Source organism: Scyliorhinus canicula, chromosome 7 (genome assembly GCF_902713615.1).
Source record: "Scyliorhinus canicula chromosome 7, sScyCan1.1, whole genome shotgun sequence".
NCBI lineage: Eukaryota > Metazoa > Chordata > Chondrichthyes > Carcharhiniformes > Scyliorhinidae > Scyliorhinus > Scyliorhinus canicula.
Genome location: NC_052152.1, coordinates 86,171,004 through 86,186,372, shown reverse-complemented (window position 1 = coordinate 86,186,372; position 15,369 = coordinate 86,171,004). Strand labels below are relative to the sequence as shown.

General features: G+C 50.3%; 1 protein-coding gene across 3 annotated transcripts in view; it reads right to left on the bottom strand.

Moving 5' to 3' along the window:
- The window catches only part of LOC119969118 (glutamate receptor ionotropic, kainate 1), a 521,043-nt gene that overhangs the window by 133,224 nt on the left and 372,450 nt on the right, over positions 1–15,369 (bottom strand). For all 3 annotated transcript variants that reach the window (XM_038802335.1, XM_038802333.1, XM_038802334.1), the window contains exons 7-8: positions 5,695–5,838; positions 3,106–3,213 (exon numbers count right to left, since the gene is read on the bottom strand). In XM_038802335.1, the coding sequence (XP_038658263.1) occupies positions 3,106–3,213; positions 5,695–5,838 (252 nt within the window). The remainder of the gene's footprint in view (positions 1–3,105; positions 3,214–5,694; positions 5,839–15,369) is intronic.

The window sequence follows — 15,369 nt, the reverse complement described above, 5'->3', positions numbered from 1 at the left end:
GGCAATAACAACTCATGTTTGACAGTTTCTCCGGGTGGAGCCCAATGGCTCCTCACCTCTGCGGCGTCCAACAGCCTCCGCATTAGTGACCCTCTGTCCTCGGCCATACCAGTCACCTCCAGGACATGCTCCTTGAAGGTGGTGAGGGTTCTTATGTCCGGCACATCATCGCCAGTCTGGACCCTCTCCTGACAGTTGTGGGAGAGCTTTTCCTGAGGAGATACAGAGAGGGTATGGTTAGCCACACGTATGGTTCACAATGGTGAGAGGCGGTGTGTGAATGAGGGGTTGGGGGTTTTGAAGGGGGAACAGGGTAGACACTCCCGTGGTGGGGGGGGAGGTCTGGGTGGGGGTGGTGGTCTGGGGTCTATGGTGCCCACTCACTCGTGCTGCCCAGTTTAGGTCATTGACCTTCTTCCTGCACTTGCTCAGCCAACCCCAGCCAGCTCGCAACAATGGTGCCCAAACGACTGGCCCCAAGATTCGGAGTTGCAGATCGGCGGAGGCTCCTAGATGCAGTAGAGGCCAGGAGGAATATCCTGTTCCTCCGAGGGTCCAAAAGGGGCAACTCCGAATCTTGGGGCCAGTCTTCGGGGCACCATTGTTGCGAGCTGGCTGGCGTTGGCTGAGCAAGTGCTGCTCAACCTTGTTAGCAGGGGGTTGGCGAGAACGGTGCTGGTGAATTGGCTGTCGAGCCTTCATTTGTGCCTAGAAGGCAGTGCCTAGTAGGGCAGCACAGTAGCACTGTGGATAGCACAAGTGCTTCACAGCTCCAGGGTCCCAGGTTCGATTCCAGCTTGGGTCACTGTCTGTGCGGAGTCTGCACATCCTCCCAGTGTGTGCGTGGGTTTCCTACAGGTACGCCTGTTTCCTCTGACAGTCCAAAGATGTGCAGGTTAGGTGAATTGGCCATGCTAAATTGCCATTAGTGTCCAAAATTGCCCTTACTGTTGGGTGGGGTTACTGGGTTATGGGGATAGGGTGAAGGTGTCGACCTTGGGTAGGGTGCTCTTTCCAAGAGCCGGTGCAGACTCGATGGGCCGAATGACCTCCTTCTGCACTGTAAATTCTATGAGGCCTGTGGGGTCTCGTTAAGTGGACAAATTAAAGTTGAATAGTGTGCTGGCCTCGCTGAGCCGAGTGCCTGGAAACTTCTGACAGTACCCGCTCGCTACCACAGTTTGAAATTTCTTCGGAGAACCGTGCTCTATGTCATATTTTGGGTGAATCACGCCCAATGTTTAACACATTTTGAAGTACAAGAAAGTTATGCTGTACCAGACAGCTATCAGGACAGCAGGAATTTCCCAGAATTTCTGATAAAAGACTATGCAATGTCAAATGTGAATTCTCCTTTACACTCGCCACAGATGCTGCCAACTGCTGATTGCTTTCAACATTTTCTGTTTTTATTACTCCAGGATAGGAGTATCCTGGACACTCCTATGGACAATATATAAATAAAGGCTTTGTATTTCACAGTTATTAGCAGAGTAAATGTGCATTGTTCCATAACCATCTATTAGTCCTTTTTGCATAGCAGACTGTTATATTGTCTGATGTGTTGGGTACTCTAGATCTGTGGAGACTGTGTTTACCTTAGCAGTACATAGACAGGCTACCAACACTTGTAATAGTGCAACTCTATTTTATTTAACTAAGAGCTATTGAATATACTTGCACTGTGGGTCGACACTATTTTAGATTGTTTGAAGACCTATGCCTAACCTGACCAGCCTACACTGCTAGCACGTGGTGGATGTTTGTGCTACTGACTGCGGGCTCTGTCTGTCTCAGAGGCTGCATCCCGAATGAGCGGGAAAACTAGTGCCCTCTGGTTTTAGAGTGACCGTGCCCTAACTGGTGATTGGCTGCTGTATTGTGTGTGTTGATTGGCCTTGCAGTGTGTTAGTCAGTGTGTGTCTGCACCATCATATACTAATGTGTATATTATGACATTGTCTGTGGATTGATGAGTCAGCTAACAGGCCTGAACTTTAACCTTGTCTGTACTATTCAAAACTAATACATCATAAAGAAAAATACTTCAGTTCGGGCAGCACGGTAGCATGGTGGTTAGCATAAATGCTTCACAGCTCCAGGGTCCCAGGTTCGGTTCCCGGCTGGGTCACTGTCTGTGCGGAGTCTTCACGTCCGCCCCGTGTGTGCGTGGGTTTCCTCCGGGTGCTCCGGTTTCCTCCCACAGTCCAAAGATGTGCTGGTTAGGTGGATTGGCCATGCTAAATTGCCCGTAGTGTCCTAAAAAGCAAGGTTGGGGGGGGTTGTTGGGTTACGGGTATAGGGTGGATACGTGGGTTTGAGTAGGGTGATCATTGCTCGGCACAACATCGAGGGCCGAAGGGCCTGCTCTGTGCTGTACTGTTCTATGTTCTATATCACAATGACTAAATTAAGTTGTTTTTAAACAGTGAAATGCAAACTGTACACAGAAAGATTTGCAGTTATTTAATGTATTTCTCGAAGCATTGGACGCATAATAAATTACACTGTAGGAAATGTTGTCTGTGAAGTAGGAATGAAGTGGACACTTTGCAAGATTCCACAAGAGCATTTTGGTAAATTCCAAGTAATATTTTAGGTGGTGTTTATAGAGAATGCATTTTGGCCAGGACACTGAGGGAACATTCCGCTGTTTGTCTGGTGTCATGGGATATTAACATCCACCTGACCCCTGAGAGAGACAAACAGAGCTCAATTGAAAGTTTGATCCCATGGACAACACCTTTGATAATGCTGTATGCCATGGAATGTCACTCTTGATAATGTGCTCAAGAGCTAAATTGGGTCCTCAACCTGCAATCTGCTGACTTAGAGGTGAGAATGTTACCAACTGAATCAAACTAATATGCGGAGAGTGCATGGTGAATAATAAAAAGATGACCTTGGGTTCTTCGATCACCAACATGAAATTCCTGTCCAGGCAGATGTCCAGCAATGACAGAAATAGGAATTCCTTTAAGATTACTAAACCTATGCCACAAACGTATCACAATAAGGTAACTGAGAGTGTAATGTTTCTATCAAGCAAAACATATGACACATCCTTGTCAAGATGGTAATTAGGCAGGGAAAAACTGTGTTTACCTGTTCCAGACCTTCCTCCTTCAGACTTATAATATCCAAATTGAAATCTTTCCGCAGACCATCGGTTTTATTGAAGGTGATGTATCCTGTTAGGCCATCCCACTGAGTCTAAGGGGCAATATTACAAAAGTAATTGGTCTCACTTCATTCACCACCAGATTGAACAACAGGGTTAGCCAGTCATTTGTATGCATTGTTTGTATTGTGCATAGATCTCCAAATCAGTATCAGTTTACACTTAAATTTGCACAGAGGAGTACATTTTAAAACCTCTCCCTTGCAGCTCAGACATTCATGTTCGGAGTGCAAACAGGCAACTGGGGTCCATAGGTCAGCTCACTCAATTTGTATCTGGCTCAATTTTCCAGACATCAATATTTAGCTGGAGCACAAAATCATTTTTTAAAATTGCCAGGACTATTCTATGCAGAAGTCATCATTATTCTCTTTATTCCAGAATGTACATTATGTGCATTATGTGTTTTTCCACTCTTATTAACCTATTTTGCCTTAAGAAAAGACTCAGAAAACAAAAAGGTTGTTGTTTTCATCTCAAATGGAATAGAAATAAATGTGTTGAAAAGAGATTTTACTGGCTCTATTGTACATTACTTTAATGGTCATTAACCCCTTCACTAGCACAGATTAGACAGAGGATTGAACTGAACATATTCTCCATCATATTAACCTATACTTAAGGTTTGAATGCCAGTCACGTAACAGATCAGCACAATATGCCCATAGCACCGGTAGCAAATCACCAGGCTGCCAAATAGTTTAAGCTATTGCTACAAAGCAAATTACTCTTTAATGTGTGACAATGAACATCTTACTTCTTTTGTACAATGAGAATTTTTGAATTCAGATTTTACGTGTTATATGCTGATCTGGAGCATGTCCAATGAGGGTGAGATCCAGATCACAACGTCTCCTGAGATTACCGTTGAATCCCGCAAGTCTTTTTGTGCTTTGCAAATCTCGTGAGAGGCCTCTCGCGTGATTCAACAGCCTTGTCCCGACACAAAGTTGGCTGCAACAAAGCTGTTGAATCGCACCCTCTGTGTATCCTGCACGACGCCAGAGGTGTGTTTGATAATGCTTTTCTACAACAATTCAGCAAAATGTCTACGGATTATTCCTGAGTATCTTGGATTGTGTTAATTCACCCAATACTGCAATGAAGTAAATTAGCTGGACCTTGTTACCAAATGGCTTGCAGAAGGCAATAACCCCACAGGATGTGCTTATCCAGAATTTCCTGGCCCTTTGTGTTGGGATTAGTTTGGTTGAGGAGGAGCTGGGGGCATATTGAAAACCATAGTTGTCAGCCTGATGAGGCCTACAGCTGCACTCTTGGTTGTAGGCTTCAAGACTTCTATCTGCTTCTAGATACAACCACCAGAAGCCCCTGAGCCCGGAAGATGGTGCTGCTAAATAAAGGGAAGTGACGTTTAAGGTTCTGCGCAACCTCAGTCGATGGAAGGATTAGTGTAAATCCTGCAGCCAGCAATTTTGGGATGCCTCTTCATTTGGATGCCCTCAGAGGAAAGTAAGGATCCCAAATTAAATCGCCCCCAGATGCTGGCGTAGTTCTTCACATACAGGGGGCGGGATTCTCCCCTACCCGGCGTGACAGGGGGTCCCGGCGTAGGGGAGTGGCGCCAACCACTCCGGGGTCGGGCCTCCCCTAAGATGGGGAATTCTCCACACCTTTGGGGGCTAGCCCCACGCCGGAGCGGTTGGCACCAGAAGACTGGCGCAAAAAACCGGCGCCAGCGGCAGCAGGGCTGGCCGAAAGGCTTTCGGCGCATGCGCCGGCGGTGACGTCAGCGGCCAGCTGCCATTGACGTCACCACCGCCGCATGCGCGATGTGGGTTTCTCTTCCGCTTCCGCCATGGCGGCCGCGGAGGAGAAAGAGTGCACCCAGGGCACTGGCCCGGAGTCTGAGCGGGGGGCCCCGATCGTGGGCCTGGCCACCATGGGGGCACCCCCCAGGGTCCGATCGCCCCGCGCCCCCCCCCCCAGGACCCCGGGGCCCGGTCGCGCCGCCGATCCCGCCGCCACCAGAGGTGGTTCAAACCTCGGCGGCGGGAGAGGCCTCCCAGTGGCGGGACTTCGGCCCATTGCGGGCCGGAGAATCGCCGCAGGGGCACACCGATTGGCAGGGTGTGATTCCCGCTCCTGCCGATTCCCGGGTGGTGGAGAATTCCGGCCACAGCGGGGGGGGGGGGGGGGGTTTACTCCGGCCCCGGGCGATTCCCCGACCCTTCTGGGGGGGGGGGGGGGGGGGGGGGGGGGGTCGGAGAATTCCGCCCTAACTGAAGTCAATGGATATGAAGAATGGGAGGACAGTATACCTGTTGTGTTTTGGCACGTTGGCAAACAATGATAGCAGTATTGTCAGTACTCTACCTTAAATAAGCATGTATTTTAATCATCTTGGGTATTCTTTATTTCTCTGTATGTAATACAAGGTATACCAATATACAGTTGCCCCACTGTGTCTGATCCTGTAACTAGTTAAACATGGACACTGAGGGGGAATATAAAAAAGAAGATAAATCACTGGAGATAAATAGTTTACTCGCCTCTTTGATAAGTTTCATAAACCTGGATCCAAAACGCCATGGCTTATGCCGGTGACACTGCAAAGAGCTGACTGTCATTTGAAATGCTTTTCGGAAAGCTACAGATACCACATACACTGCATCATACATCAGGGCTGCATCTGTCTGCCAGAAAATAGCAAAACAGCATTTCAGTGGCATGTCTGAATCAAAGAATCAACGCTGGATTTAAAGATATAACCAGAATATACAGAGATAGTTAAAGAGAATTATTGCCATTCAGCTGACTCTGATTGTACGCATTATTTAGATATTCCTTTATTCTATGAGAAATATATTCTTAATGTGAAATATTATATGACTACCCGCCCCGTCTATTAAAAGGTCAGAAGTGGAAATGCTCACTTATGATTGCCTGGTATTAAGTATAATTTGCAACTCTTCAGATAATGAAGCAGTCAATGTCGATACACGGCAAGGCCTGGACAATATCCAGACTTGGGCTGATAAGGGGCAAGGAACATTTATGCCACAGAAGTACCAGGCAATAACCACCTCCAACAAGAGAGAAGCTAGCCATTTCCAATTGACATTCAATGGCATTACTAACAGCACTGTGGATGTACCTCGACACCAGATGGACTGCACCGGTTCAAGAAAGCAGTGTTCTTGAAAATACAGAAAAATGTGTCATTTGAAACATGGAAGTCTGGCAATATCTGGTTTGAGAGGGTACAGGGAAAGATCCCACAAAAGTTTCATAGCAGCTTCAAAGAGCAGGGTTGTAAAATGCAGATTCTTGCTCACAAGCAGGCTAATCAAACACACCAGTCTCATGTGGTAAGCTAAAACAATGGCTCACACCTTCATGGAATGTAACTATCTCAGGAAGCATCTGAAAAAGCATGGATGAGAGTTTCAATTGCATTAAGTGACGAATGTTTAAAACAGGCAAGTCTTTCAAGTCATAACCAAGTTAAATTTTAGCATACCACTAAAAGCAAAGTTTCACACCTTAATTGAAATAAACTCTCTTAGTAAACAGCTGGAAAGGATGGAAGATACTCAGTCAAATTTGGTGTCAAATTTAAAGTGTAAAATTCTATGAACATCAAACAATTAAAAGAAAATTGGAGACGACCTGTCTACGAGAAACATCATGTAAGTCAAAATCAAAGGCAAAGTTATGAGCTGGGGACAATTGGAAAATTAAACGATTTGAAATCACAGAATTAAAAGTAACACCTATTGAAACCAAAGCATTGTTTAATCAGATCTGAGAGGAGACGATATGCCCAAAATGAATAATTAGTTGTAGTAAGATGTTTACATCAAAGATAATTTTAAACTATCAAAGTGAAACAGGCCCATTTACAATAAAGTCGTTAAAACTTAATAACTCTCAGAAAGAGAATATAAACCCAGGGAGCAGAGGACAGGACAGCAACAACAACAGGAGAGAAGGGGAGGAGAACTCAGAGAGAGAGAGAGAGAGAGAGCGAGAGCTCGGTCATGGGAAAGACAAGACAAGCAGCCGAGTTTAAACAGTTATACATCTAAGGAAGACTAGAATTTAAACAGGAGTCAGAGTCAGCTTAGAGATAGCTAGCAGAGCCAGCTCTCACAGCTCGGTGCATGGGAAGAACAGGACACAGCAACCGAGTTCACCAGCGAATACAACTCAAGAAGACCAGATTTTAAGAAGATCGATTGCCAAGGTGGGCCTGAAGCAGCCAGAAGCAAGATCTTTTTTACCTTTCTGTAAAGAAAGTGTTTGCAGCTTTTAAAAGAAAAAATTATAATAATAAAATAACTTAACTTAACCTGAAAAAGTGGTTATTAGCTTACTTCACTTCCTTAATAACGCAGGACCCAGGACATCGATGCTATTAAGGGGTAAGTAGGTAAAATTCTTCGGTGAAGGTATGGGTTATACCGGGGGATAACTTGAAAAGATAGTTTGACCTGAATAGCACCCACAGAAGCCTGCACTGGAGTCAGGGAGTGAGAATCCCTGTTCACCATTTAGAATATCGACCTTTTTTTGGTATAGGGGGAATTCTAAGAATAGTGGTGAGTTTTAACTTCAGCAGCTCACCACCATCACCTCAAGAGAACTTAGAGGTGTGTAACAAATGCTGACCTAGCCAGTCATGCGCACATCCCATGGAAGAATTTAAAAAAATATTTTGTAAATTGTCCTGTAATTAACAAATAATGTAATCATTTTACTGAAAGGCAAATCTTCCACATGTTAATGAGGTACAGCAGCTCTTTCACAAGTATTCCATCATAGAGCAAACTGTCCAGAAGTCCCACATTGCCAATGAGATATTCTGCTAGCTTTAGCATTGGTGCTGCTAGTACTCTGTAACCTGGAAGGTTTAACCTTGCTGCTGACCATAGTTTATAATGGTCAAGTTAACACTTTTTGGACGTTTTTGTGAGTTTCATGCTCATCAATGTGAAGGATGCTGGGGGACAGAGCACCTTCTCATTTCTAGACCCTCCTATTAGCATGAACCACTACCTAATCAGGAGAGGATGGTTAGATGCAGAGTATAACTTCCTCTGCTCTGCCCCAATAATATAATTTAAACACACATGTAAAAGAGAGCTCCCTATTGCATCAGTGTGACACTTTCCACACCCAGTAGTCATTCATCAAGAAGTCCAAGATCAAGTATTGAATGGCCTAATGCAGAGTTAAGCTCTCTATACTGAGGGCATCAGTATGACATGAGTACCCTCACCACACCACTTGGAATTCTTCCATTCCCCCCCAAATTCTCCCATGCCACCACCACGGCAGCGGGGAGAATTCGGCAGGAATCCAAAAATCGATTATATGCCATTGTGACTTTCCGGGAGGATCTTCTGCTGGTGGATCAGGAAACCTGCTGGTGGCTGCCATGGTGGATCAGGAAACCTGCTGGTGGCTGCCATGGTGGATCAGGAAACCTGATGGTGGATCAGGAAACCCGCTAGTGGCTGCCATGGTGGATCAGGAAACCCGCTGGTGGCTGCCATGGTGGATCAGGAAACCCGCTGGTGTTTGCCATGGTGGATGAGGAAACCCGCTGGTGGCTGCCATGGTGGATCAGGAAACCCGCTGGTGGCTGCCATGGTGGATCAGGAAACCTGATGGTGGCTGCCATGGTGGATCAGGAAACCTGATGGTGGCTGCCATGGTGGATCAGGAAACCCGCTGGTGGCTGCCATGGTGGATCAGGAAACCCGCTGGTGTTTGCCATGGTGGATCAGGAAACCTGATGGTGGCTGCCATGTGGATTTGGAAACCCGCTGGTGTTTGCCATGGTGGATCAGGAAACCCGCTGGTGGCTGCCATGGTGGATCAGGAAACCCGCTGATCAGGAAACCCACTGGTGGCTGGCATGGTGGATCCGGAAACCCGCTGATCAGGAAACCCACTGGTGGCTGGCATGGTGGATCCGGAAACCCGCTGATCAGGAAACCCACTGGTGGCTGGCATGGTGGATCAGGAAACCCGCTGATCAGGAAACCCGCTGGTGGCTGCCATGGCAGAGAAGAAAACCTCCCTGGTGTCAGCCGTGGCGGTTCAGGAAACCCACTAGTGGCTGGCATGCATCTGATTTGCATTCATCCAATGGGATGCAGATGAGGGTTCAACAACAATCTTACCCCCACTTCCATTTCTCTGCATGCCAGCGGGAAAGCACTCCGGTCCAGAGCACATTTGGAATAACGAGGTGCACAGAAAGTAGGACTTAGCGAAAGAATGCTTGGAGCTGCCTCTGGAGTTTGTAATGGAGGCCGTCAGTGACGGCAAACCCTGGAACACCACAACAGGGGTGTGAGGAATATCTATCAGCTTCAGTGTCATTGAGAAGGTCCACCTTCCAGCCTCAGAGTGTTCCTAGAAATCTAGTTCATGTTTCGGGATGTTCATCTTTGTTCTTCAAAGCTGGGTCAGTGATGGTTTTGATACGGCACCCAGATCTGATGGTGGGATGTATGCAATCAAGCTTGCTCCACCAGGGAATGTGGCATTAAACCCTTGGATGCATAATTAATGAAGTTAGGTGCGGAAGATATGGCATGGTTTCCTGTCAGCCCCTGCAGCAGGAAACACTCCCGACCCCATCCTACCATCCCACAGGACCTAGTCCCACGTCAGAGCATTCCATCCACCATCTTTATGTCCATTGTCTGCTGGGGGTTAAAAGCTAGCATGGTGCTTACACCGTGGCCAACCAGGTCCAATGGGCTACATGGTGGCCCTGGCCTGCACTGCAGCCCCTGCCCCCGCACGTCCTCTTCACCCCTCCCTCCTGCCCATTCCCACATCCACCCAGCCATTCCACCTCGCACTCTGCCCTCCGCATCGCACCCCTTGCCCTGCCAGTGCCTGGCACCCATCCCTGCCAGCAGGGGTACAGGTGGCTTGCCCTATCATTGCCGGCGGTTGTTCCACTGTAGGGACCACTGTAGGTGTCCCCATTGGGTGGGGCACATGATGTTCCACTGGCAGGCGGCGCCCGGTTGTTGGGGGGTGTCGGTGGGGTGGGGGTGGAGTGCACCGGGTGGTGGGGTGGGGGCCCCCATAAGGCCGGTGTCACTCAATGCAACCACAGGCTACTGTGGGCAATAGTCAGTGGGTTACACAGCAAGATGGTTGCCTTGCAGGCTACAGCAGTGATGGTCCATGCCTGGACACGCCATTCCCGGGGGGGACCCCAACCCCAGGGCCCATCCCCTGGTCACCTCCTGTCACCCCCCCCACTACTCTCCCCTGCCCCCGACCGCATCAAATTATAAAATGTGAACTGAGTGCACATCTTTTGGGTAGTCCATATCTAAAATCAGCAGCAATACTGTCTGCAGCCAACACTGGTCATTTGGTTTACAGATTTTCAATTTTTGTTCCAAATTTGAGCCCTGTAGCAAGCACTTGACAGGCATCCACAACACTTAAGAGATAGCCCATTTATGACCTTGGACTATCCCAAAACACTTTACATCTAAGTGAAGTACTTTTCAAGTGAAGGTGGAAAATGTGGCAGCTAATTTGCACACTGCAAGACGCCACAGTTAACCAGAGTCATCGGTGAGGCAGCAAGACCATGGGTGTGGTTACACTAAGCCACAAGTGCGAAGCAGCCACACATTTTTTGGCTTCAAAGAGTCATTGTTGGTAATCATCAAGCCCTGAAAAATTACTGTCCTATTTGTGGTGATCCAACCACTGTAGATATGTGTGCTTGCAGTAGGGGGATGTATGGCCGTACCTGTATTACAGGTTTCTCCGGTAAGCCCCTGCCGGCTAGCTCTGCCCACAGGGAGCTGTATAAATATTCGTAAGTTTCACTGAGATGCCATTCTACAGCTGCCGCCGGAGGAATAGCATCTCACAGCAATAAAGCCTCTCTTGTACTTCACTCGAGTCTTTGTGTACAATTGGTAGCGCCACAATTTATTACAGTGAGATTTTCCTTACACCATGGACATCAGGATTAAACCTGACCGCCTGCAGCTGGATTCGCAGTTGCCCCACGCCAGGAAAGACTTTGTTCACTGGCTTGCAGTTTTCGAGGCCTACATCTCTTCAGCGGACCCTCCATCTTCGGAGGCTCAAAAACGATAGCTTCTTTACTCAAGACTCAGCTCCAGCGTGTTTCCGCTAATTTGAGATGCGCCTGACTACGCCGGGCCATGGAGCTGCTCAAAGAGAACTACGCACAGTCGACGAACACCTTGTTTGCGAGACATCTACTCTCTACTCGCGTCCAACAGCCGGATGAGTCGATTGAGGACTTTTGGAGGGTCCTGATACCTCTAGTATGAGACTGCGACTGCCAGGCCCTCACGGCCACAGAATATTCCGATTTACTCATGCGGGATGACTTTGTTACGGGTATTGCATCGGACCCCATCCGGCAACGACTGCTGGAAGGGGCCGCTCACGATCTTGCGGCTACAAAGACTCTGGCGCTATCAATGACGGCCGCCTCCAGTAGTGCGCGAACCTACCCCGCTAGCCACTCGGCCCACCCGTCCTATCCCTCGTGGACCCCGCAAATGGCCCCCCCAGCCCACCTGACCTACCCCTCGTGGACCCCACAACCGGCCCCCTCAGCAGCCGCCCCCGCGCACCACGCCTGCACTGCTCGCTGCACTGCGCACCCTGGGGGTCCCCGCTGCTACTTCTGTGGTCAGCAGAAGCATCCCCGCCAGCGTTGCCCGGCCCGCACCGCGACCTGCAAAGCTTGTGGCAAGAAAAGACCACTTTGCAGCGGTGTGCCAGTCCCGGACAGTTGCCGCTATCACGCCCGAATCCCCCCCTCGCCTCAGCCGATCGCACAATGGGCCCTGCCGTCCGCTGCCCCCGATCCCACGTGCGATAAGTGTGCGCCGCCATCTTTCGCCGCCCCCGCCATGTGCGCACCTTGGGCGATGCCATCTTCACCCTCCGCCTCCATGTGCATTCCATGGGTGCCGCCATCTTGTCACGCCCCCACAACGTGGGCTCCATGGGGGCCGCCATCTTGTCCGCCGACATCTTCTTCCTCACAGGTACTCCAGAGGCCCTCCCCTCGGGATGGGACCACGGGACCCGGGTCGCTGCCGCTACTCGTCGGACTCGTCAGACTTGTCAGCCGATCGCCCGCTACTCGCCTCCGTGACACTCGACCAGTCCCGTCCTCGCAACCTCTTCCACGACGGTGCTCGTCAACGGCCACGTGACCTCCTGCCTCATTGACTCCGGGAGCACCGCGAGCTTCATTCACCCGGACACGGTAAGGCGCTGCTCCCTTGCGGTCCATCCCACCAACCGGCAGATCTCCCTGGCCTCCGGTTCCCACTCTGTCCCGATCCGGGGCTTCTGCCTGGTTAAACTCACTATACAGGGCGTGGAATTCGACCGTTTCCGCCTGTACATTCTCCCCAGCCTCTGCGCGTCACTCTTACTAGGCCTGGATTTTCAATGCAACCTCCAGAGCCTCACCCTCAAGTTTGGCGGACCCTTATCTCCCCTCACCGTTTGCAGCCTCGCAACCCTCAAGGTTGAGCCTCCTTCCCTCTTTGCCAATCTGACCGCAGATTGCAAGCCCATTGCCACCAGGAGCAGACAGTACAACACCCAGGACAAGGCCTTCATCAGGTCCGAGGTCCAGCGGCTGCTTCGGGAGGGTATTATCGAGGCCAGCAACAGTCCCTGGAGAGCCCAAGTAGTGGTGGTTAAAACTGGGGTGAAACACAGGATGGTCGTGGACTACAGTCAGACCATCAACCAGTACACGCAGCTCAACGCGTACCCCCTCCCTTGCATATCTGATATGGTCAATCAGATTGCACAGTACCGGATCTTCTCTACAATTGACCTGAAATCCGCTTACCACCAGCTCCCCATTCATAAATCTGACCGTCCCTACACTGCCTTCGAGGCGGACGGTCGCCTGTATCAATTTCTTAGGGTTCCGTTCGGCGTCACTAACGGGGTCTCGGTATTTCAACGAGAAATGGACCGAATGGTTGACCGGTATGAACTGTGGGCCATGTTTCCATATTTAGACAATGTCACCATCTGCGGCCATGACCAGCAGGGCCATGACGCCAACCTTGCTAAATTTTTCCACACCGCATCTCTCCTTAACCTCACGTATAACAAGGAGAAGTGTGTGTTCCGCACAGGCCGTTTGGCCATCCTCGGCTACGTTGTCCAAAACGGACTCCTGGGGCCCGATCCAGACCGCATGCGCCCCCTCATGGAGCTTCCCCTCCCCCACTGCCCCAAGGCTCTCAAACGATGCCTGGGGTTCTTTTCTTACTACGCCCAGTGGGTCCCACAATACGCGGACAAGGCCCGCCCACTAATCCAGTCAACACAGTTTCCCCTCACGGCCGAAGGACAACAGGCCTTCGCTCGTATCCGCTGTGGCATGGCCAAGGCCGAGGTGCACGCAGTAGATGAGACACTGCCCTTTCAAGTAGAGAGCGACGCTTCAGATGTCACCCTTGCCACCACGCTGAACCAGGCAGGCATTCTTTTCCCGCACCCTCCATGCCTCCGAAATTCAACATTTGTCTATTGAAAGGGAGGCCCAGACAATTGTTAAAGCGGTGCGGCACTGGAGGCATTACCTGGCCGGCAGGAGATTCACTCTCCTCACTGACCAACGGTCGGTAGCCTTCATGTTCAACAACACGCATATAATTACAAGATCTTGTATCACCCCGGCAAGCTCAACGGGCCCCCAGACGCCCTCTCCCGAGGTACATGTGCCAGCGCACGAGTGAACCAGCTCCGTGCCTTGCACGAGAGCCTTTGCCATCTGGGGGTCACTCGTTTGTACCACCTAATCAAAGCCTGCAATCTGCCCTACTCCGTCAAGGAAGTACGAACAGACACCAGAGACTGCCAGGTCTGTGCGGACTGCCTGCCGCACTTCTACCGGCCAGACCGCGCGCGCCTGGTGAAAACGTCCCGCCCCTTTGAACGCCTCAGCGTAGATTTCAAAGGGCCCCTCCCCTCCACCGACCGCAGCATCTACATCCTTAGTGTGGTCGATGAATTCTCTAGGTTCCCCTTCGCCATCCCATGCCCGGATGTGACGTTTGCCACCGTCATCAAGGCCCTTGGTTCCATATTCGCTCTGTTCGGTTTCCCCGACTATGTCCAGAGTGACAGGAGAGGTAGAAAGGGAGAACAGGACGGTATGGAGGGCCGTCCAGTTGGCCCTATGGTCCAGGAACCTCCCAGCCGCTCGCTGGCAGCAGGTCCTCCCCAACGCACTCCATTCCATTCGGTCACTACTGTGCACCGCGACTAACCACACACCCCAAGAACGTGTTTTTGCCTTCCCTAGGAAATCTACATCCGGGGTGTCGCTCCCGACTTGGCTCACGACTCCGGGCCCAGTCCTTCTTCGTAGGCATGTCGGGCACCACAAGGCGAAACCCCTGGTGGACAAAGTACGCCTGCTCCACGCGAAACCCCAGTATGCCATGTGGAGTTCTCCGATGGCCACCAGGACACAGTCTCGCTTCGGGACCTGGCTCCCTCGGGTGCCAATCCCATGCCCACGCCCCTTCCCCCCCCCCGCGCCACACTCCTTTTCCCCGGCGCCCCCGTATTCATCCCCACCAGGTCCATCCCTCGTTCCCCTGCCCACGCTGGAGGACACGGAAGATTTTGACTCGCTCCCGGAGTCATCCCGCCACTGGCCAGCACCAACACCGCCACCACAGCTACGTCGCTTGCAACGGAACGTTCGACCGCCGATCCGACTCAACCTGTGACCGGATTGCCTGATGGACTCTTGGTTTTCTTTTGTTTTGCCCTTTTGTAAATAGATCACTTTATGTATTATAGTTCCATGTCACCCCCGCCAGACTCATTTTTTACAGGGGGTGAATGTGGTGCTCCAACCACTGTAGATGTGTGTGCTTGCAGTAGGGGGATGTATGGCTGTACCTGTATTACAGGTTTCTCCAGTAAGCCCTTGGCTGGCTAGCTCCGCCCACAGGGAGCTGTATAAATATTCGTAAGTTTCACTGAGATGCCATTCCACAGCTGCCGCCGGAGGAATAGCATCTCACTGTAATAAAGCTTCTCTTGTACTTCCCTCGAGTCTTTGTGTACAATTGTTAGCGCCACACTATTCAAACACATAGGTCACCTTAACCTCTTGAGTCTGGGGACAGTGGCATTTC